This window comes from Chanodichthys erythropterus, chromosome 7, assembly GCF_024489055.1.
Source record: "Chanodichthys erythropterus isolate Z2021 chromosome 7, ASM2448905v1, whole genome shotgun sequence".
NCBI lineage: Eukaryota > Metazoa > Chordata > Actinopteri > Cypriniformes > Xenocyprididae > Chanodichthys > Chanodichthys erythropterus.
Window position 1 is genome coordinate 40,946,293 of NC_090227.1, and position 27,766 is coordinate 40,974,058.

The 27,766-nt window shown below is 35.9% G+C and overlaps 1 protein-coding gene across 21 annotated transcripts in view; it reads left to right on the plus strand.

Annotated features, from left to right (window-relative positions):
- ryr1b (ryanodine receptor 1b (skeletal)) overlaps window positions 1-27,766 on the plus strand; it is a 128,176-nt gene that overhangs the window by 86,505 nt on the left and 13,905 nt on the right. For 7 of the 21 annotated variants that reach the window (XM_067390564.1, XM_067390568.1, XM_067390571.1 and 4 more), the window contains 20 exons: window positions 918-1,088; window positions 2,527-2,586; window positions 4,213-4,347; window positions 4,436-4,548; window positions 4,628-4,724; window positions 4,796-4,902; window positions 5,939-5,990; window positions 6,076-6,156; window positions 10,200-10,299; window positions 10,900-10,979; window positions 11,106-11,182; window positions 11,355-11,428; window positions 15,373-15,390; window positions 21,570-21,650; window positions 23,482-23,570; window positions 24,008-24,136; window positions 24,217-24,321; window positions 24,405-24,458; window positions 25,750-25,779; window positions 27,318-27,399. In XM_067390564.1, coding sequence (XP_067246665.1) covers window positions 918-1,088; window positions 2,527-2,586; window positions 4,213-4,347; window positions 4,436-4,548; window positions 4,628-4,724; window positions 4,796-4,902; window positions 5,939-5,990; window positions 6,076-6,156; window positions 10,200-10,299; window positions 10,900-10,979; window positions 11,106-11,182; window positions 11,355-11,428; window positions 15,373-15,390; window positions 21,570-21,650; window positions 23,482-23,570; window positions 24,008-24,136; window positions 24,217-24,321; window positions 24,405-24,458; window positions 25,750-25,779; window positions 27,318-27,399 — 1,735 coding nt within the window. The remainder of the gene's footprint in view (window positions 1-917; window positions 1,089-2,526; window positions 2,587-4,212; window positions 4,348-4,435; window positions 4,549-4,627; window positions 4,725-4,795; window positions 4,903-5,938; window positions 5,991-6,075; window positions 6,157-10,199; window positions 10,300-10,899; window positions 10,980-11,105; window positions 11,183-11,354; window positions 11,429-15,372; window positions 15,391-21,569; window positions 21,651-23,481; window positions 23,571-24,007; window positions 24,137-24,216; window positions 24,322-24,404; window positions 24,459-25,749; window positions 25,780-27,317; window positions 27,400-27,766) is intronic. The other 14 variants (XM_067390569.1, XM_067390573.1, XM_067390576.1 and 11 more) reach the window with 9 other exon arrangements.

A 27,766-nucleotide genomic window follows, 5' to 3' on the forward strand; every position in this document is an offset into this window, starting at 1 on the left:
ATCCATCTAAAAAGCGCTATGACAAAAGGTATAATAAAATGTGAATAAATATTGGAGATGCGTTTACAGTGTAAGGCTCGATGCACGTCCTCAACCTGGCAACCTGCATGTGCGGGAAAACAACTCTCCAATATTTTGAATTTGGACTGCAGTACCCAGTTCAACCACTAGATGTCATACTGCACCTGTAAAATCGAATCTCAGGTTTTTTTTAAAAATCGCACAGCCCTATTCTCATCTCTCTTCTCCTCTAGTCTAGTCTCTTCTCTTTTCTCTAGTTTAATCTTCATTTTCCTCTTCTTTCATCTCATCTCATGCTGAAAGGCCAGAGGGAGCTCGTGCTGTAGAAGGCAACAGCCATTAATGGCGTCTTACAGGCACAGATTCAGAGAGTGTGTGTGAGGGATGGAGCGGCCCCAAAGCCTAGTGATGTTTTTAAGTGTGCTGTGCTAGAGGGTGGGCAACCTTACACTACTAACAATGAGACTGCTGTATGTTTAGCACTAACATTTCCTAATAAACTGACATGCCCTTGAATCATGATGTTATTGTCCCTCAACGCTAGTTTGGTAAATTTCCCCAATACATAGAAAATAGCCACCATTAACACGTTATTTAACCATGTAAAAGCTGTAGCTAATTATAATCTATTCACAAAAACAAGACACTTACAGAAGGGAGATGTTTACAGAGAATTGTTTCTATATTCACATTATTCACTCCTTTTAAAGATGGGTTTTGTTAATAAAACTTTTTTAATAATAATAATAATCTTAATTTTATATATATTTTATATCTCAAAGTTCTTTGTTAAAACAAACCCATATTAATTTCCCAAAACAACCCATTTGTGGCCAAACCTGACTTTCTAGGTAAGAGCATCGTTGTGTTAGTCTAACTCGACAGGATTTTTCTAGGGTGGAGGCTCAGATGTTGAGAGGACCAAGAAGAAGCGTCGCGGGGACCGTTATTCGGTGCAGACCTCGCTGATCGTAGCGGCTCTGAAGAAACTGCTCCCCATCGGCCTCAACATGTGCTCCCCTGCAGACCAAGAGCTCATAAATCTGGCCAAGATCCGCTACTCTCTGGTACTTAGCCTCTATATTCTATATGTTAAAGCCATATAGAATGCTTAGGATCATTGATTTACTGCCAAACAACAACATGTAGCAAAACATTTTGTTTTTCTCTTATACTATAAAAGTTTGGGGTCAGTAGGTTTGTGTGATGTTTTTGAAAGAAGTCTCTTCTGCTCACCAAGGCTGCATTTATTCAATCAAAAACAGTGAAAAAAATATCACATTTTAAGGGGGACCTGTTATCTTTTCACAAGACATAATATAAGTCTCTGGTGTCCCCAGAATGTGTCTGTGAAGTTTCAGCTCAAAATACCCCACAGATCATTTGTCAAATTTGCCCCTATTTGGGTGTGAGAAAAAAACACACTGTTTTTGTGTGTGTCCCTTTAAATGCAAATGAGCTGCTGATCCCGCCCCCTTTCCAGAAGAGGGTGGAGCTTTAACAGCTCAACAACAACAAAGCTGGAGAATCTCACGCAGCCAAATTTTTTTTAAACGATTGTCAGTAACGGTGTTCAGCCTTTAATAAAAAATGAAAACATAATCAAGGTCCCTTTTAAAATAATTGTTTTCTGTTTGAATAAATTTTAAAATGTAATTTATTCCTGTGATGGAAAGCTGAATTTTCCAGTCTTCAGTGTCACATGATCCTTCAGAAATCATTCTAATATGATGATTTGCTGCTCAAGAAACATTTATTATTATTAATGTTGAAAACTGCTGCTTAATATTTTTGTGAAAAACATTTTTTCAGGTTTATTTGATGAATTAAAAAATAACAGCATTTAATTTAAATAAAAATATATATTTTTAAAATTATACATTTTTTATTGTCACTTTTGATCATTTTAATGCATCCTTGCTGAATAAAGTCTTAATTTCTTAAAAAACAAAAATCATACTGACCCCAAACTTTTGAACGGTAGTGTATATTAAATAGCATTGTTGGGTAAGTTGAAATAGTAATTAATTACTAGCTATAATTACATCTTTAACAGTGTAATTAGATTAAAAATGTTGTGTTACTTACTACAAATTACTTTCTAAATCATATAAACCATATAAACCTTGACCAGTTGAACAATACAAGGATAGACATGAAACTGCCCTTTTCATTCTTTCAAATAAATAATATAAAATTGAATTATTTATTCTCGAACTGTAGTATTTTAAGGGAGAAGGTTACATTAAAAACATATATTTTAACATTAGATGTTAAATCCACTATTGTTTTATATAGAATTGCTCTGTAGTCTATACAGTATTTAATGCAATTACATCAGAAGTAACTAATTAAATTACAGAACAACTAAGAGTAATCCCTTACTTTACTTTTTCAAGGGAAAAATAATGAAATTACAGTAATGAATTTCTTAGTAATGCATTACACCCAACACTGTTAAATGGTATAAATTTTGCTGACTTTTTGGTGATTTGAATGTTACAGAAAGACACAGATGAGGAAGTGAGGGAGTTTCTGCAGAATAACCTGCATCTACAGGGCAAGGTAAGTGCAGACTCAGTCAAGTGAAGAAAATGTCTTCAGTGTAATCAAAGTCCCTTTAAGGCAAGGCATCTTTGAAACGCTGTTTCATTAACGCAAATACAGCTCCTATATCTTTGATTGGGAAAACATCCAATTCTCCAAATCTGTTCACCAAGCATATGATTAAATTTAATATTTGATATGAGCAATGAAATCTGACATCAGCGGTCTCATAAATTTTGTTTCTAAACACTCAAATCGTGACAAAAAAACATGCATTTTTCAGGCTAGACCAGCCAATGTGCATATGCAGTCATAAGTGCGTCTCAGAACTGTTTCTAAAGCAAGCTAGCGGCAGCTGCAGTGACGCAATGACTTTACCAATTGCAGATTGGCTCTTTTATTTAGAAGGCGGGGCTTATTCCTTCATATTGCGTGTTGCACTTTCTCCTATTCATAGTAATGTGAGTACACCGTCTTTGTATATCTAAAGTCTTTGGTATAATATAAGTGTGTGCATGTATACACCTCTGTCTGCAGTGGTGTATAAAGTACTCGAAAACCATACTTAGTAAAAGTATAGATATCTTACCAGAAAATGACTTAGAAGTTAAAGTCACTGTTTAGAATGTTACTTGAGTAAAAGTTTTAAAGTATGTGATATTTTTTGTACTTAAGTACGAAAAGTATTTTTTTTATATATATTAAACGTACTTAAGTATTGAAAGTAAAAGTACAAGTAAATGTAAAATACAAAAGGAGCAAAAATATATTAAAAATTGTTCTATACACAGTTTAACACATTATTTGCCTCTGTTTCAGAAAACTTGATGATTATCTAATCAAAATATGTGTTACAGTGCCGATAAAAAAAAATACATTTGCAAGTTTGCAATACATTTCTGATTTGTTATGTTTCTGTCGCTGCATGATGAGGATACAGTTTAAATATGCAACTTCGCTGGATAACAAAATGCATAACAGCGAACAAATGAATATAAACTAATGCAAATGAATGGTAACAATCGTGACATTAAACAGTTGGTGTTTTTGTCACATTGTTTTAACCGCTTGAGGTACAACGAATGTTAGCATCCTCTCAGCCTCGACGGCAAACATATTGCTGTTCTCCACTAATGCAGCATCTAGTCAACAAACTAATTATTTTATAATGATATGAAAACATGTACTGTAGTGTACACTGTATAACATACCGTTTTGTATTCTATGTTTTCAAACCATTTTTGAAGTATCCTGATGTGAAGCGCAGCCTCACGTCACTTGTCAAAACAAACTCTACGAGGCATCAGTGATAGATTTATTTCACCTCTAGAGGCCGCTCTCGTACTGTATAATGACAGCGCACACTTCTCAGCTGCTCCAGCAACGGACGCAACCTGAAAAATTAAATCAACTGCGGTTGTGCGAGCACTTGCTTGCAGTCTGTGCTCTTCCGACTTTATTTTGTAGTAAGTAATGAAAATGCTAAAAGTATACATTTTATATAGGAAATGTAGTGGAGTAAAAGTAAAAGTTGACCAAAATATAAAAACTCAAGTAAAGTACAGATTCTCCCAAAAAATACTTAAGTACTGTAACAAAGTATTATTACTTTGTTACATTACACCACTGTCTGTCTGTCTGTAGGTTGATGACCCGTCCATGCGCTGGCAGATGGCTCTATATAAAGAGACCTCAGGTCAAGCTGAAGACGCTGATGCACCAGAGAAGGTTGTGAAGAGAGTTCAGGAAGTTTCGGCTGTTCTCTACTACATTGAGCTGGTGAGGCCTGTTTACACATATAGATACAGATCCACACTCTTTTTCCTTAGTGTTAAGCCATTTCTTCATGCTCTTTATCTTTCATCAGATTGAGCATGCATTCAAGTGCAAGAAGACAGTTTGGCACAAGCTTCTGTCCAAACAGCGCCGCAAGGCAGTGGTGGCCTGCTTCAGAATGACACCACTATACAACCTCCCCAAGTATGAAGACACACATAACCTTAGTTTAATGATTAGGAGTAAATTGAGCTGCACAAATGTGATTTTCATTTCACTCCAGGCACCGGGCCTCTAACTTATTCCTTGACGGTTACAAGCGCAACTGGATTGAAAAAGAAGGCTACTCGTTTGAAGACAAGATGATAGATGACTTATCCGTAAGTTTGTATATTTGCTCCCTGTTTGCATCCTGTTGAGCGCAGTTTGTTCATAGCGTTGGTTTTTGCAGAAAGCACTGGAGCAGGAAGAGGAAGAAGAGGAAGAAACCGAAACAAAACCAGACCCCCTTCATCAGCTCATCCTTCACTTCAGCCGCACTGCTCTCACCGAGAAAATGTAAGCAAGTCTCTCCGTCGTTTGGTGAACGGGATTTCTTGTCAAGCCAACTCACATTTATATTTATACACAGTCAAACCAAAATTTATTCAGAAACCTTGAACATTTCATTCATTAAAACAGTTTATTCACTATAGTAGTGAAAAATTTTAATAAAATATGACAAGATCTCAGACTCTCAGAGTTAAACTGTGTCAGAAAACATTCATCTTAATTATGTAAGATAACACTACAGCAAAACATGGTCAGGTCAAAATGTCTGAAGAATTTTTGGTTCCAAATTTGTATCAGTTTTACTGCTAGTCCACTGTATGAAGAATTTTGGGTATAATATATCACAGTTTACTTTATTTTGCTATCCTCACTTACATAAATGAATTATAGTGTCCTGAACCCAGTAGTAAAAATATATCAAAAATTATATCTAGTGTCTGAATAATTTTTGGTTTGACTGTATGTATAGCATGCACAGATTTCTTGACATAACTGACTTTGTTTACTAGAATACTCATCGAATCAACCACAATTTGTCCGTTTAAGCACAGGAAGGCATGAAAGCGATCTCAACGTACTATTTGCTCACTGTCTGAGACGCTGCTTTCAGGGCTCGCGCTTCGGATGATTCAGATGTTGAACTTCCCACATAGCGTTTCCTTTTGCGTGTTGAATATTTACATTAGAAAGGCTTACATTTTGTGATGATGCAGCACTGACCCATCATCTGTACAGAGCGTTGTTCACGTTTGTTCTCATAACATTGCATTGTTAAAAATGTTACCGCCCATCTGACGACTGAGACAGTTTCATATACTCACATTTGGCGTTTGGTCAGTGTTAATTTTAGGCCCTGTGCACATGTAAACATAGTCAATGACAATGTCGATGTTTCAAAGTTCATCAATTTCTGAAACAACTTCAATGGCAGCACTACTGAAGACAGTCATTTTTATTATCCTGCTTCAAGTTTTGTTCTCATCCAGTGCAATTAAATTGATAATATTTGTCAAGTCTCACATTTGTTTCATCCCCACTGCAGTAAACTTGAAGTGGATCATCTGTACATGTCATATGCTGATATTATGGCAAAAGTAAGTCTTAAATGTAACTTTCTAAGATCTTATGTCTTTGTTTGTATGTGTAACGCAAGCTAACCGTACATATCTCTCCATGCAGAGCTGCCACATTGGTGAGGAGGACGAAGGGGGAGAGGAGGGGGGCGAGGAGCCATCCTTTGAGGTGCGACAGACAGAGATGGTATGGGGGGGCCTGGGGCTGGGGCCATGGGAGTCAGCGGAGCCAACAGCTACAGCTACAGCTCCTGCCACGCACTGAGTGAACACGTCCAGAACCACTGCACCCCGCACACTCGATGACTCTCGCTGTGTTTCTCATCCTCTTCTCTGTCTCTATTTCTCCTTCTCTCTTTGTTCTATACCTGTTGTGGACTGATCTGTGCACTCCTTTGCTGGATATGAGTCTTTGTCTTTTTAACAGTTTATTTTTGTGTTTATTGCATGACTTGAGAGAGTGCAGAGAGATGGCTGCACACAAAACAGATGAAACAAACAAAAAAAAGACATGCTGAACACATCAGTTTTGACCAATTTGGCTTCTTTTGTATACCCATGATAATTAAAAATGAAGCTAATAGAAGTGTGAAAAGTTTTCTATCGCTTTCCCCCAAGCTGGGAGACCAATAATGTGAAATATTTGCTAATTCAGGGCTCAAAACTGCATTGTTGTGCTCTCTCTGGCTACTTAGAATAGTGTATTATTAGTGCTGTTGATGATATCTGGAGTGTGTGTTTGGGTGTGAGACTCAAGTACCCACTCAAACACACTCAACGAACACCCTTAACTGGTCTCCTAATATATTACCAATCCCAGAACCCTTTCTTCTCTGAGTTTGTAGGCAGTCGCCTGTAGTTTCACATTCCGTCTGCATCGTTTGTATCTCACAGCTTTACTGACCTACTAACCCTAAGGACTTTTTGACTTCCTGTTATGATTTAAATTCAGAAAATATATCTTCACCTTCTCGCCTTGCCGCAAAGATTCAGGTTGAGGGAGTTTCAGTACTGTACAGCATTTTAAGGCATCATTAAGGAGTGCTCTTAATACCCTAGTGAAAAAAAAATACTAAAATATATGACATTTATTTTCTGCCAAGTATTCTACAAATACATTTACATATTTATGTGCTAAATAAAAATACCCTGCAATTGTCCTTTTGGTACACTAAACTGGTATACTTAAAGTCTGCTAAATTGGAACAGCTAATTTTGTACTTAATGCACTTTTATTGTGCAGAAGTAGTGCTGAGGTCCAATACTTAAAGAGTTAGTTCACCCAAAAATGAAAATAATGTCATTTATTACTCACCCTCATGTCGTTCTACACCCGTAAGACCTTCATTCCTCTTCGGAACACAAATTAAGATATTTTTGATAAAATTTGGTGAGGCCTGCATTGCCAGCAAGATAATGAACACTTCCAGATGCCCAGAAACCATATTTAAAACAGTTCATGTGATTACAGTGGTTCAACTGTAATATTATCAAGTGACGAGAATACTTTTTGTGCCGCAAAAAAACTAATTAACGACTTTTCAACAATATCTAGTGATGGTTGATTTCAAAGCACTGCTTCATGAAGCTTTACGAATCTTTTGTTTCGAATCAGTGGTTCGGAGCGCCGAAGTCAGGTGATTTCAGTAAACAAGGCTTCGTTATATCATAAGTGTTTCGAAATTTAAACTTTGGCAGCTTCGAATTTTGGCACTGATTCGAAACAAAAGATTCGTTAAGCTTCGAAAAATTTTTTTGAAAACCCAGAATACACCAGAATGGTGGATTTATTTATTTATTTATTTTTTTTCATACAATTCACATCTTACATATTTATACAAAATCACCACCTAATAAAATAGTTATGTTTTCCTGTGAGATCGGGTTGTAAAATGTAAGCAGTTATTTTGTAATATTTCTGTTTAATAATCCCTATAATTAACCAACTATTATTAATGGATTCATCTTTCAACAAAAGTGTCTTTGCGAACTCCCTATTACATTGAGCCTCGTTTACAAAACAAATGCTCCGAACAAACATATAATCCTCCCAACGTAATCTAGGACGCCATTAAAATAAACCATCCACTGGTTTTCAATGCTGGGATCCTTCAGAAGTCTGTACAGAGACACAAACCAGCTGTTTAAACTAGACCCGTCAAATCAAACGTTCTTTCACCCTTCCATTAAGTGTGTGGAGTATGTCAGAAATCAGAAATATCCAGTGTAGACAGAGTCAGTGATTATAATGACACGACACGACGCTCACATCCAGTGTAGGCAAATGTCAGCTATTAAGTGACTGAACGCCAGTGGGCGGGGCCTATGATGCGATGATGTATAACTATTTGCCGATGTCTTGCTCTGGAAGCGTTCATATGCAAACGCTTTTGCCCATGTGACATTGATTTCTCGTGTCATGACCCCTTTAATAGAGTTCATAGAAACACAATTCTAAATTCTAAAGGTGCCTATGTAGGCTCAGTAGGTTTTGGAAGAGAGCTCAATAAAACAAAGCAGTTAAAATTATGCCAGATTTCTGAATATGTATATGGTGAAGGTTTTTATAAATTTCTGGATTTAGATCAGGCCAGTATGTGATAACCTTGTATGTCTCCAAAAGTGTCTCCATGTCTTTGTTTCGAATTGGTGTCTTTTTCTCTGTACTCACTAAAGACTACAGTAAAAGCCTGCACAGACACACACACACACACACAAACAAACACATTCAGAACTTCACATTACAAAAAGAACACACTTTTTCCATTTAAAATGAAAGAAAACAGGAAAAACTTGATTCTTTACAACGATTTTCAATAGACTATTAAGTCACATATGTTATAGGACATGGCCTGGCTCTCAGGGCGGGGTGGGAGTGGGTGGGGCTTCTTGCTGGGGTTTGGGGGCGGGGCGCTTGGGTGCTTTTAGGGGTGGGTTCAGCTTAAAAATCAGCGGCTTCATGCATTGTATGTACTTGTATAATCCTTTTTGTCAACAGGGTATCATCACCACCAAATTTCAAATGGCTTACTTCGATAAATGTTCAACACTACAGAGAGCAATTTCTTCAGTTTATTGTGAGATATATTATTATTGTGAATATGCCGTTGCCGTAACAATGTGTTACATTAATGTAATATTCTAAATAGTCCCTAAGACATTGACAATAATAACGATCTCAGACAAGAATTTGCAATACAGTAACTTCTAAAAAGTAGCCAATACTGCAGTATACTCTTTTATTTTTGAAGGTCAGGTTTGCACTGGGACGATTATATCATATTGTATTTTATGTTAACAAATCTTTTATAGACTAGTACCATTCAAAAGTTTTGGGGTCAGCAAGATTTTTTTCATTCAATCGATCAAAAGAGACAGTTAAAACATTTATAATGTTACAAAAGATTTTAAGTAAATGCTGTTTTTTTGAATGTTATATTTATCTGACATTGATAATAATAAGAATATGGCATATTTGAATGATTTCTGAAGGACCATGTGATACTGAAGACTACAATAATGAATGTTAAATAAACATATTTAAATGCATAATAATATTTCACAACATTACTGTTTTTCTATACTTTTGATCAAATAATTGTAGCCTGAAGTCATTGAAATCCCCAAACTTTTGAACTGTAGTGTATTTTTCATATGATTATACTTTTTAATTCAAATTTGAAAATGCCTCTCTTATGTCACACCCTGCTGCCGAGAGCTGATACAGCAGTCGTGGTGTGAGGGTTTGTGAGAAAGTGCGGCACCCAGCTGTGTAATGTGGTTAAAGCAGAGGGAAGAGCCAGTGTAATCATACAGATGTGTCTCACCGTTCAGGGAGAGCAGGTCTGCTTGCTGTAGTCTAACGTTTGTGCCAGTCAGCAAACGTGAACGGCTCAAATAACGGACACATGACTAATAGCACTTATGTTGTGGATGAAAAGAATGTGTAAGATGTGTGAATGTAGATGAATGAAGTAAGAACTTGTATAAACAGCAGTAAGTACACTACTTTTTTCATTAATAATTTTAAGACATTTTCTCAGGTGTTCAGCGAGAAACCAAACTCTAAATAGTATAACAGCATCTTTACTAGATAAGATTTTCATGGTCCTCCTTCTCATATATAGTATAGTGCTTGGTGTTTGAATGTGTGTGTGTTGAATGATCGTGGGGCAGGGGTATTTAGAGTCTGGCATCATTGTGATAGGATTGTTTATTTCTATCTAACAGGAGAAGGAGATGGAAAAGCAGAGGCTTTTGTACCAGCAGTCCCGCCTGCATGACCGTGGAGCAGCTGAGATGGTGCTGCAGATGATCAGTGCCTGCAAAGGTGAGTCCAAGACACAGGCAATCCAGGAAGAAAGGCAGAAGATCAAAACCATGACATGGAAAACCAGAAATGCAGTGTAACACATACAAGACTTCGCAAAGAGTGAGTGAACATACAGGGCTTATATAGGCAGTCATAAATGAGAAAATGACTCACAGGTGGAAGTAATCAGACAATAAGGAGTCCAGGCAATGGGTTATGGGAAATGTAGTTCATGATGAGATAACAAAAGAGACAGGAGGAGTGCCCTCTGGTGGTGATCATGGGCACTCCAGCTGGTGGATGTAACAACAGTAAAGGCATTTAAAGTGTTACAAAAGATTTCTATTTGCTTTTCTTTCGAACTTCTATCCATCAAAGAATCCTGAAAGAAATTATATCACGGTTTCCACAATAATATTAAGTAGCACAACTGTTTTCAAAATGAAGAAAAATAAGTAAATGTTAATATACAGTATGTCAATATGAAATGTTTCTTGAGCAGCAAATCAGCATATTAGAATGATTTCTGAAGGATCATGTGACATTTCAGCAGATATTTACCAGTTTGACTAACAGGTTTGGTCAAACATAATTGTCCCTCATAATGTGTTGTCTCAGGTGAAACAGGAGTCATGGTATCCTCTACTCTCAAACTTGGCATCTCCATCCTCAATGGTGGCAACAGTGATGTTCAACAGGTCAGCTGACAAATAATTTACCTGTTTAATTCCATAAACAATGTTGCCAGGCTACAATTTATTGCATGAACAGATAGTTTAACTCAATGCAACATTGACAACACTCCGTTCATGTCTTTGTGACAGAGGATGTTGGACTACCTGAAGGACAAGAAAGATGTAGGCTTCTTCCTGAGCTTGCAGGCTTTAATGCAAACCTGCAGGTACATGGACATTTTTTTTTTCTTTTTTTTTGTTAAATTGAGAAATATATATATGTATATATTATTTCTTTCACAATTATGTTGAACTATTTAAATATTTGTAACAAAGGCAGTGCTGCCTATGTAGCAGATCTACAGTATGACATAAATATGGTGTTTTGTTTGTTGACAGTGTTCTGGACCTGAATGCATTTGAGAGGCAGAACAAGGCTGAGGGTCTTGGGATGGTGTCAGAGGAAGGCTCAAGTGAGTCACCATTCACACGCCAGAAAATCACATCCCCTTTGCTTCCTCGTGTCTCTTGACAGCATGTTTTAGAAATGAAAAATATCCTTGAGTTTAAGATTGTTCACACCAAGTCTTTTCAGGATGAAAAAATGAATGAAAAGATTTGAAATTAAAACAAATATATAAACTCCTTCACAATAGCTATGTTTACATCCAAAGTTGCACATTTAACTTGTGTGCAAAATTAGAATGTCGCGTAAAACATTTGCGAATAAAGCAGCGTTTCCATCCCCTGTGTTCAAGAGAACAAAATCATTCTGATGGCATACTTAAGCTCAGGCATTTCAGATTGGTCCACTGGTTAGTCCAGTAATCCAATCAACAACATCCTTTGTTTAGGCACAGTCACATGTGTTTTGTTGCGCATCGAGGGATTTATTTGGTAAATTTCTATCGTAGTTTATGCACATGTATTCTTTTTGGATAATTGACTGCATACATGCACATTTGTTTAGAATTTATGCACATCTTGGCAATTCCATGCAGTTTTTTTATGCGATATCCCAAAATGGCCATAAAAAAGGTGGATGGAAACACTATGACGATCTGTTGTGGGGGTTTTTTTTATTCTTAGGCTACATCATTTTGTGTGTGTATGTGTGTATGTATGTATGTGTGTGTATGTATGTATGTGTATGCGTGTGTGTGTGCAGGGGCGTCGTAAGTGGGGGGAAAAGGGTGATAGAGTGCATAGGGCCCTGGCGTGTGAGGGGCCCTCAACGATCCTGAAATTGTGCGTATATATACTGTGACTGCGCAATTCGCATGATTTGATTGGTTGTCTAGGAACGTTGCAAAGCGCTAAATGGCTGTGAGGGAGACCGGACGCACTGGACTCCGGAGTGTGGTGATCTTCGAATCACGCTTCTGCTCAAGCTAAGATCAGGAAAAAAGTAAACAGTAAGGGAAAACAATTCCTCATCAATTTTTTTCCAAAGAGACCAAGTGAGAATCTATATTCTTCGAGCGAGGAGACGGCGTTGTGTAAACAGATCCTTGCTGAACGGGAGTCTGCCTTTTCCAACATAATGAGAAACAACTTGTTTCTAAGCCAGTAATAAATGCTCTTATCGTACTCTAAACACAGAAGTAACACAAAAAGTGTGTGACAAATCTTTAGAAATAAATTGTAGTCTAAATATGGAAAACAATATGTAAATGATGTTTATGTGTATCTTGCATTATATTAATATGAGCAAACTTGGTCATATAATTTTAAGATAGTGTGATGATAATAAACTAAAAAAATTTATTTCAAAAACAATTAAAACATTAACACTCATCACAAGATCCAGGCAGTTATTTTTTACAAATCCAACATACTTTTAACATTTTACAGAAATTACAAAAAATATTTGTCTGGCTATCACCAGATCAAGCTCAATTTAATATTGAACTTTGGTCTGGGGAGTATGCTATGTATTGCCTACTGCACAAGAGGCGTGATCAGCGAGCATTATTCACGCAATTGGATAATCCTTCAACCAATCAGATCAACGATCCGGGTGACGTACTTTTGCAGAGCGATGCAAAAACTCCAGACAGGTTTAGTTTGTATTGGTTTGTAGCATTGATCAGCAGTTTGCAGGAGCAGCAATGGCATCGAGCGAAAAACATGAAAGTGATCGGTATTTACACCCACTCGAGCGATTTGTTTGCTAAACTATAGAAGTAATTTAGCATCGTTGAGAAGTTAAAAGGAATTGGATTGACGGTCGTGCGAGAGACGTCATCATGTTAAACCCGCCCAGAGCCAGAGAAAGAGCTCTGTACCCGCCAGTAGCGAGCAAGGTGGATAAGCCACTCTGCGATTGGTTCCCGCAAAAGTGTAACAGATGCAGCAGAAATGAATGTACGGGTCTCCAGACTGAGTTGCCGGGTGAAATCAAATCGCTGGCAGATGAGGCTGGGTTTACCCAGTCTAAAAAAATATTTAAAATATGTCAAAATTGGCCATCTCAGTAACAGTCATGGAAGATTAAAGTAATATCACAAGTGTCATCATTTCTACCATGTATACTATTCAGCATCTATTCTTAAACTATACACATATTATGATAGCGTAATATCAGACATGTAGCCTAATATATGGCTCAGGATAATATCACTCCTGTGTTCATCATGCTTGTTGAGGAACCTACAACGTTAAATAGTTCAGAAAGATTGTAATGTTTTGGAATACAAGGCACAATGTCAAAACTGTCATTTTTATGTCTGGGTGCTGTATTTATAGCACAATTCAAACACAAGAGTGTTACATGATATATAGTACAACTGCTTTTCTATCAGTGAGTGCTCTGTGTATAATTGCGCACTATTATTTAAAAACACGTGACATAAGATACAAATATTTTATATATATATATATATATATATATATATATATATATATATATATATATATATATATATATATATTAATTGACCCCCACACACTGTCTTTGCATAGGGCCCAGGAATCGGTGCTACACCCCTGTGTGTGTGTATGTATGTATGTATGTGTATGCACAAGTGTATATGTGTTAGGGTTGGGTACTGAACTCTGTACTTTTAAGGGTACCGACCGAATAACGTCAATACTACAGAGTACCGATTCACATTAAATCAATCGGTGCCAAATTTCAGTAGAGAGAGAGAGAGAGACCGTGCAGTGTCACCCCTGCAACTTGTTTAAACACACCACTCAGAGCAATGGCTAAATGTACTGCGCAGAAACCACTCTCATGCATGGTCTGCATGTTGTTACATACAAAATATTGTCACAGTCATATTTTCCATGTGTTGTTAGTCAAGCTCCAGCTCTGACAGCATCGTGGGGAAAATGAAAGTACTAGTTTTGTGTTATTGTGCTGAGGAAACACTCACGGCACGTGTGTCCGAACGCAACGCTGAACAGCAGAGGTGAAGGACAGCGAGAGAAACGGTCTTTTGTGACATTTGAGTTCTCTGCTGTAATGCGATCTCATGTAAACTACAGCGATCACATAATGGTTTATTTTTCCTAGTGTGTAAAATTGCTAAATAAATTTTAGAAAATGTTGAAATTGAGAGGTGTGGACTTATTTCAATTAAATAAATGTTTTTGTTATTATACAGAGAGTAAAGCACCGAAAAAAAGTACCATTGGGTACCAGAATTCCAGGTACTGATACTGGTACCGGTTAAAATGTGAATGGTACCCAACCCCAGTATGTGTGTGAATGTATGTGTGTGTGTGTACAGTATATGTGTATTTGTGTTAAATGTTTATATTTTCATAAATGCAGTAAAATGTTTTCACAATTATTGTAAAGATTGTTGGATTATCATATGGCCACAATATATCAGTTTCTTAATCAGTCTTATTTCTAGTAAAAATCTAACTTGAGAAGAAAAATTATATAATATAATGAAGACTTGTTTTTCTGAACATATAGTTCACTTTTGCAAAGTAGTTTTTTAAAACTTATTTTAAGCATAATTTAACAAAATGTAATGAAGTTTATTCTTAAAAACAATTTGCCATTGCTATAAGAAAAATTGAAAACAAGTGCTACTATTTCAGTTTTGCTTCTTATTTTAAGATCTTATTTAGATTTTTTACTGGAAATCAATACAAAATTCTGATTAAGAAATTTTTTTTATTTTTTTTTTTTTGCAAATGCATAACAATTTTTTGTCCCACAGGGGATGTTTCCACTCTGTACGTGTAAGAGTGTTTAATGTGCATTATCTTTGTTTCTTACAGAACCGTCAAAGTTTATCTGTTCATGTTAGTCTGTTATGTTTCCCATGCCGGAAACCTACAATCCTACAGTGTCCAACTCACTGCCTCTCTCTCTTTCTCCCCACCACCATCACTCCATCCCCACCCTCCCTGTATATGCCTCTCCTCTCCTTCTTTCCTCCTTCTTGTTTTTCAGACATGAAGCTAGAACGTGGTAAATAATCTTGCCTCTATATATTTATCGTCACTCTCTCTTTCCTTCTGTCCCATCTCCTGCTGTCTTCCTCCTTTTTCCACCTCTTACATTGTGAAGTTCTCCTTTCGTTGGCGTGTAGTTTACCTGCAGTTCATTTCGCACTCAAGGGAAATTAAAAGATAACTCTTCAGTCATTGCAAAGGTTTTGGGGCAGCCAACTCCTTTACGGTTCTTTAAAAGCAATTCCACATTATGAAACATTTTTATGATCTGTTTTCTTGATACAGTTTGTCCCTTTATGTCAGCAATGGCTGTAAAGTTTCTTTGCACTTTGCCCTTGAGTGCTCTGTCACAGATCTACTGTAACTCCAACATTCATTGACTGATTGAGAGCAAAGAAAGACATTTGTCCTTTCTTTTCTGATCAGTTTTCTCTGAGGAGATCACAGAGAACTGTGGTGACCACTGTCACCAAAAACATGAAATGATTTGCAGATTCAGAAAATTCCCCAAAGTTTTTTTATGCACTGAAATGAGCCATCTAGCATTATTTGAACCATTCCCTCAAATAATGAGCTGCCATGTTTAGAAGGACAAAAGTGTCTGACATGGCAGTGTTGTAGTACACTATAGAAATGATCTAGTTTCTAGTTTGTAGAGTAGTTTTTAACCTTCATTAGTGGTCATCAATAACATCAGCAAAACACATCTTCCATTTCATTTTTATGAGATTTGCCTAAATTTGCTCTCCATTTTAGTGTTGGTTGCTAAGGCAAACATCACTGTTACTATTAGACATGATATTTGGAAATTATACTTTAAATCATGTTTCTTTTCGAGTAGAGGTATTTAGGTAATCAGACTTGTGAATACTTGTGCTACCACCAAAAATACCCTAGAAACTATCTTGCAACCTACTAAGATCCTTCCAGGGGCCGGATTCATGAAACATTCTTTAAAGTGTACTTCACCACTGGCAAAATGGGCTTTTAATAAAACTTGTGTGCCTATGCATTAAAAAAGGCTGTTGTCTTCCCTTTTGCTAAACAGGTAGGAAAACAACACCCATAATGCACTGGGCATGTTGCCATCCAAGGCCACTCCCACCAGTCTGCTATGGATACTCTTACCAGAGTCAAATACCTCCATGTTTTAGTAGGAAGTACTTCTTGGCAAACTTTTATTCATAATGGTGTTGCAATGTTGTTCTCGGGTGCAATACAAAGAGTAAACGTTTAGCAGGAGTGAATTACTTTCAGTTTCCAGTGAAGTTGTAGGCAGTGGATAAAGGCTGCAAAGAATTGTAAATATGGAGAGAACGCCGTGACGGAAAACATGAAAAACCTCTTTGTTTAAGCAAATCTGAGGGCGCCCATACACAGGATGCATTCACTCGATCATGCAAGAAAGAAGTAGCACCAATGACAGCTCCATCTTGAATTAGGCTCTTTAAAAATAACTATTTAAAATATGCAACACAATAAAAAATGTGATGCAGAGTGCTGAACTACATTGCAATGGAAAAAATATGATTATTATTATTTCTTCTTAAGCAAAAAAATTATAAAATGTTTGTAAGAACATATTTCTAAAGGACTTTTCAGGAATTGCACTTAGGCATATATATATATTTTTTTAAATCTTACGAGGAATTTTGTGAATCCGGCCATTATAGCAACTGCTTAGCAACACTCTAAAACCCAATGGAGAGATCTAGTTTTGAAATGGAGAGCATTTCTAGGTGAACACCTTGAAGGCTAAAAGGGGGCTATATGTAAGAATTTTCATGTATTAATCACTTTTTATTGCCAACGTGTGAACGGCTTGTAACATATCTTAAAAATTAGACCTTCCCTGACTTCCTAGGTTGTCTATGAAAGCCTGTAGATGGATTTTTATGTGAAGAACTAATTTTTGCTGGGAAAATCTAAGGCATGTGACACTTTTAATCCCCGTATCCGCTTACATATATTTATATATAATCTATTTTTAATCTCTATAATAAAAATTTATAATTCAGATTTTGATCTCCATATCCATTTACATATATTATATATATCTTCCAAGGGTTTTTTTCCCTCCTAGGACTTTTTTCCCAGTGCTATGACGCTGGGTTTTTCTCCTAGGGGAGTTTTTCCACCCCTGGGAGTCAGCCGACATTGGCTTAATGTAGCACCATCTTGTATATGTTACACATTACCACGCTTGGTTGTACAGCTTATTTTTAACCACTTCCCTTTTTCTGTGCTTCTAATATGTAAAGCTGCTTTGAACAATTACCAATTGTAAAAGCGCTATATAAATAAATTTGACTTGACTTGACTTACCCGTGCTTCCGAAAGCCTGTCTTTCATTCAATGACACATGAAATGAATAATATACAATGTTCAGGATAATGCCAAAAGAGCCATTCTGTACTGTAATATCAATGTGTCATGCAAAGAACAGGCATTCGTTCAAACTATAGTCTCACTTAGTCTGTAGTCTCAAATATACTCTAAAATTACACTGTAATGATAGTTTGATTATAATGACCTCATCTGTCGACATGATGCTGGTGAATTGCAGAGTTGGTGCAAATAAATTCACATCGCTATGATCAGATGCTTTCTTAACTGCTTTTCATCTAAACGTTGCTGTCAGCAGCGTGGATGGCGTCCGGATGTTCATTAACAGTATATCGCTGTAAATGTTTTTCAAACTTCTTTTTACTTCTAAGCCATGATTGAAAAAGAACATTTCCGTGAGTATATCGAGGCTTTGAATCACGTTCAGTCTTACGTGTGCACGAGTGCGAGGAATACTGACTGCAGTTCACTTAACGGCCACCGGTGTCAGTAATAGCAAGGGTTTCTGAATTCTACATACAGCCCCTCCTTTAAACAGCCCTACAATTAAATGGAAGTAAGCTTAAAATAACAACTTACTAATGATACATTCATTCATGCTTTATTTTGTCACAGTGCTTATATCCTACTTCAGATGGCCAAAAAGTAATGCATGATTTCTGTGACAAAACAATATTTTTATTAATATAAGTTGTGATAAATTAAGTAAATGATTGTATATAATGTTAGAAATGATACATTTAGATATGGTAATAATTTGTATTGTGTTTTAATGACACAGCAGTGCACTTCATATTTTTATTTTAATTGTTTAATTGTTTTTAGCTAACCTCATTTCCAGATACTTACTATATATTGTGCTCTAAACTTGTGTGATATGTATTTCTTCCCATTTCTTAATATCCTTGTATGTATTTTATTCTGAAAAAGCAGCTTTAGTTATATAGGATTTTACCTTTTTTTCTCCTCACAATGATATTTTTCTTTTTCTTTTTTCTTAGCTTTATTCTTGTCAAATAGCATCTTATTCCATTACAAATACTTCATAGCACATTACCCATAATCCACCAAGGCCCCAACTTCTTCTGGCTCATCTCTCCCCTCATCTTCCATGTCTCTAGGAGTGCAGTAGATCTGTTATGCATGATTGTGTGTCTTTGTGTTGTTTTTTGTCAAGGTCTTGTCAAAACTCTTCTCCATGTGTGTCATCCATGAAGATCTCACAGTGAAACGTGTCATTTCAATGTCAGTTGTGTTATTTATCAATGTTTCATGTCTGTGTTCCCTGAACATTTCTGTACACATTGATGTTTTTCTTTCAGTCAGTGTATTAATGTTTGTCCCTTCATAGTGGTTGTGCCATCAATGTGTGATCTATCAGATTATGTGTGTGTTTTCATGTGTCTACTAGTGTTGCCATTCTGGGAGAGGGGAGAGCTTTAATCGGTTACACTTTATTTTGATGTTCCCCTTTAAATATTCTGTTGACTATAAGAAAAGTTGCACCTACATGTCAACTAACTCTCATTAGAGTTTTAGTAGAGCATTAGTAGACTGGTGCGGTTAGGGTTAGTACAATAAGTTGACGTTACTTATAGTCAGTAGCATGTCTGTTGGGGACCATCAAAGTAAAGTGTTAGCAGATATTAAGCAGACAGTCCAATAATGACTGGTAAGCGACATGTAGGCTCTGTTTACACCTGGTATTGAGATGCGTTTTGGTCAGTCAGATCACAAGTAGATGAGGAAAACATATTCCCTTTTTCATCTGGTGTTTTAATCCGTCCACTTTCGACCACTTTTGTCCTGATTATTCGAGGGGAGCATCTATGGGCAGGTAAATGTATGAGCTTTTTCAAATCTTTGGATCTAATGGACAAAATAAGCTCACGTAAATTACATATGAACATGCCCGGAGACAATGGAAAAACATACGTAGAGCAGCAGCTTTTGTTTATGCTCTAACAGCCACAAGACCACATCAAACGGTGAGAGAACATTGTGCTTGGTACATTTTTCAACTTCAGTCCAAACTTGGGTCTTCAGCTGACAACGTTTACATCCCGCTAGCACGCTTCCCGTAATGTTTATGCATCAGGTCAGTAGGTGGAGAGCAGGTGGTCTTTTGCACAGTTCGAATGTACGACCACATGAGCGTTTACACTATGAAAGCAATCCGGTCTAATGTGTTTTCGACTACCTCTGGAAATGGTCAAAAGTGGACAAGCTCAAAACGTTTTAGACCTCGTATACACCTGTATTTACCATCGTCCACTTGTGATCCGATCGACCAAAATGCATCTTAATATCAGGTGTAAACAGGGCCATAGGTGCAACGTTACTTATAGTCAACAAAATGTACCATGAAAATAAAGTGTTACCCTTTAATCTGTGGATTTAGTGTGGACGTCAGGTCTCTGCCTCCCCTTTCCATCTTTCCATGGTCTGCTCTGCAGTAAACAACTAAACAGATGTGCCACAGCTGGTCTTTGTGGCTCTACTAACATGCTAATGGGAGCTGAAGTGCTATGAAGTGATTAAACTCGCAGAACAAACAAGTTCTCACTCGCAATTCATCACATATTGACACTTGGTCAGGACCCCTTAGCATCACATTTTAATTTAATCACATTTTTTGAAATGCAGGGTTCTCTTGCTGTCAGTTGTTTGCCTTATGTGTCCCGTTTTTGCCTTTATTATGATAGGAGCGTGAGCCGGGACTCGAACTCGGTGACACGAAGCACAATGGAGCTATATGTCGGTGCTGCCCACAAGGCTATCGGCTACGACAGATCAAGTCATAGCTTTTTGTAAAAGCAGAAATGATTTTATAACTATTTATATATACATAGATATTTTGAAGTACCTACTCCCAGTCCTAGCCTAAATGGACTAACCCAGCGATTGGGTTGTTTTAACTCAGTGGTTGGGTTAAATGTTTGCCCCAACGTGCTGGGCAGTTTTATTTAACTCAACTATTGTTTAAAAATGACTATAAGTCTGGCTTAAAATGAACCCAAAATATGTTGGAAATTAAAAATCAGACACATAATTTTTAGAGGCATAATCAAAAGGTGAACATTTATGAATAAACAATTTAATAATGTTTATTGTTTAATTATTATTCATTAAACTTATTAATAAATTTATATTTATTAAACATATTACTAAATGTTCATTTCCAGCATATTTTGTTCATTTTAAGCAAGCAATACAATAATTTTTAAACAAGAGTTAAATAAAACAACCCAGCAGGTTGGACAAACATTTAACCCAACCGCTGGGTTAAAACAAGCCAATAACTGGGTTTGTCTATTTTTAACCCAGATTGGGTTGTTTTTAACCCAGCATTGTTTAGAGTGTATGATGCCAAAGGTTTCTCATTGAAAGCAATGGAGTACAATGCTTGTCGAAAAATGACGGTAAAGAGTTACTCGGTGCATTAAAAAGTGATGCCAAGGGGTTCCGACTAAACATTTATATGTGATGAGTTGAGAGTAAGAACGTGTTGATGGAAAACACACCCTGAATACTGAAGGGAAAGTTCATTCAAAATTGTGTTATTCAGTCACACTTGTGTCGTGCCAAACCTGTATATGCTGTAGTGTATGTTTTGATAAATGTACATTACTGTTTAAAAGTTTGGGGTGAGTAAAACAAGCTATTTTTAATATTTGTTTTTCACACATTAACCATTTTAATCTTTCAAAATAATAAAAAAAACATTTTATGTCTAATAATTAACTTTGTATTTCGAAGTCTAATGTAGTTCACACTCTCACACAGTAAAGCGCTGTACAGGATTTCTTTCCCCACATTCATGCTGTTTTTGTGTGTGTCCCTGTTTAGAAGAGAAAGTGATGGCAGATGATGAATTCACTTGCGACCTCTTCCGCTTCCTGCAGCTTCTCTGTGAAGGCCACAACAACGGTGAGCTTCCTGCATAAATGCTTTTGAATACTTTTACCACCACTTCTTTGTTCTCTCTCTAGTGTTTGAACGGCACAAGACGGCATAGAATAATAAAAAGATATGCTGCAAATCAAGAACCTCTCAGCTAAAATCAAAGCAAAAGATTGGGGTTATCACATTTTTTATTTTTTATTTTTTGAAAGAAATAAACTTTAATAAGCAAGGACACATTAAATTTATCAAAAGTGACCTGCAAAGATTTCTATTTCAGTTTTCAAATACAATAATTTTCAAATAAATTTAGAATTTTTAAACTTTCCAATCATTAAAGAACCCTGAAAAAAATCATGGTTTCCACAAAAATAAGTTACATTATTAAATATATATTTATTGCATATTATATAATATTCCCATATATATATATATATATATATATATATATATATATATATATATATATATATATATATATACACATTGGCATGAAAAAGTATGTAAACCCCTTGCAGAATCTGTGAAAATGAGAATTATTTTAATAAAATAAGAGGGATAATAAAAAATGCATGCTATTTTTTGTTTAGTACTGTCCTGAGTAAGATATTTTACATAAAAGATGTTTGCATTTAGTTCACAAGACAAAACAATAGCTGAATTTATTAAAATAACCCCATTCATAAGTATGTGAAGCATTGATTCTCAATACTGTGTGTGGTTACCTGATGATCCATGACTGTTTTTGTGTTTTGTGATGGTTGTTCATGAGTCTCTTGTTTGTTCTGAGCAGTTAAACTGAGCTCTGTTCTTCAGAAAAATCCTCCAGCTCCTGCAGATTCATCAGTTTTCAAGCATTTTTGCATATTTGAACCCATTCCAGCAGTGACTGAATGATTTTGAGATTCAGCTTAGGGGTGAAAACTTTTGAACTCAAATATCAAGGTAAATTGTACTTAATTTTTCTGCCGGGAAACATGCAAGTATCTTCTGTTGGTTCCGAAGGGCAGTACTAAATGAAAAACAATGATATTTAAACAAAATAAGAAAAATTGTCTTCATCCTGTTCAAAAGTTTTCACACCCCCGGCTCTTAATGCATCGTGTTTCCTTCTGGAGCATCAGTGAATGTTTGAACCTTTTTTAATAGTTGTGTTTGAGTCCCTCAATTGTCCTCAGTGTGAAAACACAGATCTCAAAATCATTCAGCCACTGCTGGAAAGGGTTCAAATATGCAAAAATGCTTGAAAACTGATGAATCTGCAGGAGCTGGAGGATTTTTCTGAAGAACAGAGCTCAGTTTAACTGCTCAGGACAAACAAGAGACTCATGAACAACCATCACAAAACATAAAAACAGTCGTGGATCATCAGGTAACCACACACAGTATTGAGAATCAATGCTTCACATACTTATGAATGGGGTTATTTTAATAAATTCAGCTATTGTTTTGTCTTGTGAACTAAATGCAAACATCTTTTATGTAAAATATCTTACTCAGGACAGTACTAAACAGAAAATAACATGCATTTTTTATTATCCCTCTTATTTTATTATTTTATATATATATATATATATATATAATATATATATATATATATATATATATATATATATATATATATATATATATATAATATATATATATATATATTAGAAATTGTAATAATATTTCAAAATGTACTGTATTTTTGATCAAATAAATGCAGCAGATAGAGACTATGTACAACCTTTGTCTTAAGAGACATCATTTTTGTCTCATGAGAGCCTTCTTCCGACCCCACTTTTGAACAGTAGCGTAAATCTGTAAAATAATTATTTAAAAGAACAGCCTGCTTTGAGATACCATCTCTTTTCAGATTTCCAGAACTATCTGCGCACACAGACAGGCAGCACAACTACGATCAACATCATCATCTGCACTGTTGACTATCTGCTCAGACTGCAGGTACAGCTACACATACTCTCTACCTTACCTTCACTTAACATTAGTAATATGTGCCTCATTTTACTTTCTTTGCTATTGATTAATCCCATCAAACAAACTTTTCAGCGATGTCTGTGAGAAAAGGATGCACAATCCACTTAAGCTTCACAGCTCGCCCACAGCAGCTATATATGCGTGACTATTTAATTCATGTTTAATATGCTAATAATTAGATATACATTTACTTCATAGACATCCTTAATCTTTGATATCTTAATTTTGCTCTCTGTTTATCAGCGTTTCTTTGTCTGGACACAAACACTGCTTGGGATCAGAGCATATAATGAGTACGATTACTCAAGCGCAGTATCAGGGCCGATACCGTTGTCGGTGTATCCCTAATACTGACTCTAAGTGCACTGTGTGGTCTCTCCTTCTCATTGTCTTTTTGCTCTCAGGAGTCTATCAGTGACTTCTACTGGTATTACTCTGGGAAGGATATCATTGATGAACCAGGCAAGAGGAACTTCTCTAAGGCCATGACGGTTGCTAAACAGGTTTTCAACAGCCTGACAGAATACATCCAGGTACTGATGGGACCGCTATGTGAAGTCAAGCTCTTTCAGACTTGCAAATTTCTCCATGTTTTTTTGCTTCTCCACCATAGGGCCCTTGCACCGGTAATCAGCAGTCTCTGGCTCACAGCAGATTGTGGGACGCCGTGGTGGGCTTCTTGCACGTGTTTGCGCACATGATGATGAAGCTAGCACAGGTAGGAACTCACACGCTGAGCGCACACAAACCCTTAACATGACCGATAAATCTTACCATGCTGATCGATTTTATATCATCTAGAAGACCCCGGATTTTTCCAGCAAAGGTTCCAACAGCACTGAAACTCTATCATCTGTATGTTGTTTTATTTCAACATTGAAATACTTGCCATTTAGTTTTCCTAATTTAAAAGCAAAACAAAATTTCACAAACTTCAGAGAAAATCAGAGAAAAAAATTTGAAAAGAAAATTTAGTTTTCACTAAGCATTGCTGTGAAAGACATGTAACATCAGGTATTTAGGATGTTAAATCAGATGAAAGTAAAAGCTTTTCCCAGATGTTCCAAATTTTCATTTTTATAATATTTCATCTGCATTGATCATATAATTCGTGCAACAGAGTAGAATTCAAACGCATGTCAGACATGTACATACTTATATACTCTATATAAGTATGATCACGGTAGAATATTTTCTCTTGGAGTTTGCATTTTTTTCTTCTCAGAACTAATGCTTAGTTGTAACTATGCATAACCTATTTATTTTTTATTTTATATTATAGTATTTATTTTTTGTAGAAGTTACTGACCATGTTCTAATTTGGTGTTGACTGTGTTATTAACCCCCTGATTCAGTTTCTGCCTCTTCATATCATGAATTATAGATTTAGAAGAAACCTTATTGGAGTTATTAAAACATGAATTTCTTTGGAAGTCTCATATATTTTATGTGAAGCTTTTCTACATTATAATTAGGATTTTAATTGTGCTGTAAATTTGTGGTGGTGTGTTAGTATTTACATCACAGTGTAATATGAGTAATTAGTTCCTTCAAAAACCAATTTTATTTCACTCTGTAGTCATTCTGTTAAATAAATTTTAGTCCAATATTGGCACTAATCCATGAATATGGAACATGTTCGTAGTGTGATGTGAATGTTGATGCACTAGTAATCTCTAATCAAGTGTTATTTCTCTTAACCTCTCTGCTGTGGGGTTTGATTTTGTTCTAATACTTGTTACACATCTGGTACCTGTGTACTGCATTTTTGTATTTCTCAATATTGAGAATCTCTCCCACTCTCAGGCCTCAAAACTCAGAGAATATGATTATAATGAAACATTTAGTAGTCTCCAGTTTGTTGAAAAAGTGCCCATCTGTCAAAGTTGGTTCGTAACCATCAACATGACATAGTTTGGCGAGGGCTAAAATAGGCCATATTAACTGCAATGAGCTTGTTTTTAAACTAAACTTAATTTGAATATAAAAAATTTGCTCCTGGTTGTGTGCATAAGCAGAAGTGAGATACTAATTAAAACACGGAATGATTGGATGTGTCCAACAGAGTGGGAGATGAGATCAAATACAAAAATGTATTAAAAATGTTGATGGGTAACATTTTTATTCTGATGTGTAACCCTGCCAGATGCACCCTGACCAAGGACTTCGAAATGGCGTAAGCATATTTGTTTTTGCTTCAGTCTTAGAACTTTTGCACTGCTTTCCACACACTTAAACAGTACTGTCTCTTATCTGCTTCCTGTTTCCACCGTATTGCTAATGTGTCGGCACGTTTCCAAGTGTTTTCTCAATATAATAATTTATTAAAATTATTTAGTCAGATTATTGAGATTCTTATTAGACCATTTGCAATTTTTTTGTCATGGACATCCCCTCTGTTCCCACTGTATCACTGTTTAATTTCTGAAAGCATTCGTAACCTTGTTGGGTTCATTTTGATATATTGGAGCTGAGGGAGGTGTCACTATGCCTTGTTTCTGCTGGTGCTCACTCTAGAGGAAATTTATTTCCCTCGACCTGCACCATATTATGCTTTTCTTACACATACATTCTTCAAGAAAATCTGTACAGTACTGTGCAAATCTCACAAAACCTGTTAAGATCATGTCCGGGTCATATTTTAAAAAGAAAATATTGTGTTTGTTTGATGACATCTCCGATTTTCAAATAGGCGATACATTTATAAATAAATCACATATTTGTGGTTCCATGACACAATAAGAGTAGTTTTTGTAAAATTATAGTGGGTTTGCTCCTCCACCATTGACGCCTGCTATGAGAAAGGCTGCCTGTATAAATCTGGCAGAAACAACTAAGTGATGCAAGTGTGTATATATATATATATATATATATATATATATATATATATATATATATATATATATATATATATATATATATATATATATATATATTAGATTAGATTAGATTATAATAGTAAGCTTTGAAGCAGTGATCCATTTCTTTTGATTTTGGGGTGAAATATAAATAAGGTTTTGTGAGATTCATTCAATATTTCTTATATGTGCAGGTCTTTGTGCTCTTTTGTCTTTATACATGTTAGTAAGTGTACTGTGTGTGTGACATTGAAAAACTATGAAAGACTGTTATGTGTCTGCTGGCATTCCTTCACAGTATGCTTAAACCATCAGCTAAGCACATATAAAATGTACTTGCAGAGAACCTGGAAATATAATGATAAATTAAGAAATTATTTTATTTTGCAAATGCCAAAGACTATGCCAGGATCTGACGTCTTTCTCTGGCTTTTTAATCTACCTATCCGTCTGTGCTGTCCCTGTGTTAGATGATAGGATACAGTATGTGATGCTATGTTTGTGTCTGTTTATAAACGCAAACCCAGGATCATTTCTGGAGTAGAACACATTCTGAGGTAAGCTGAGAGTAGGTGGGCTTTTTTTCCCAGTAGTGCTGTTTCCCACGTCCCCCTAAAAACACAACTCATGCCAGAGATGCTAGTTATGCCACTGAAATCAGTTATGCCTGATCAGGATACTTTTTTCTTGGTCTCATGGTGCATATCATATATATATATATATATAAAAAAAACTATGTCTAATATATGTGAATCCAAAGGTATTTATTATTACTATATAAAAGTGATAGTTTGAAACATTTTGTGGATAACGCTTTATTATTTTGTTGTGTCTGAATTTGGTTGTGTAAACACAGGACTCCAGTCAAATTGGTCTGCTGAAGGAGCTTCTTGATCTGCAGAAGGACATGGTGGTGATGCTTCTCTCTCTACTGGAGGGTAAGAGAAATTGTCCATCAGTTTCAACTAGAGATGCACAATTTCATTTTTTAAGGACTGAGTACGAGTACCGATACTTTTTTTCTAGTACTCACTGATACCGATGCCTATACATTTAGTAATTTCTCTCTCTCTCTCTCTTTATTTTTTATTTTTTTTTTGGTGATGTTGCAGTTTTCCAAGCACAGTGAGACTAATGAATGTAGGACAGCTTTGTTATTATTACTGTAATGAAAAAAGTAATATTTTTTATGTGCTTTTCACAAACTTAAAGTACAAAAATTTCACAGTGTCCAATAACCTTCAAAGGGCATGATTACAAATATATATAATTGTTATATAAAAAAGAAATGTACAAATTACAAAC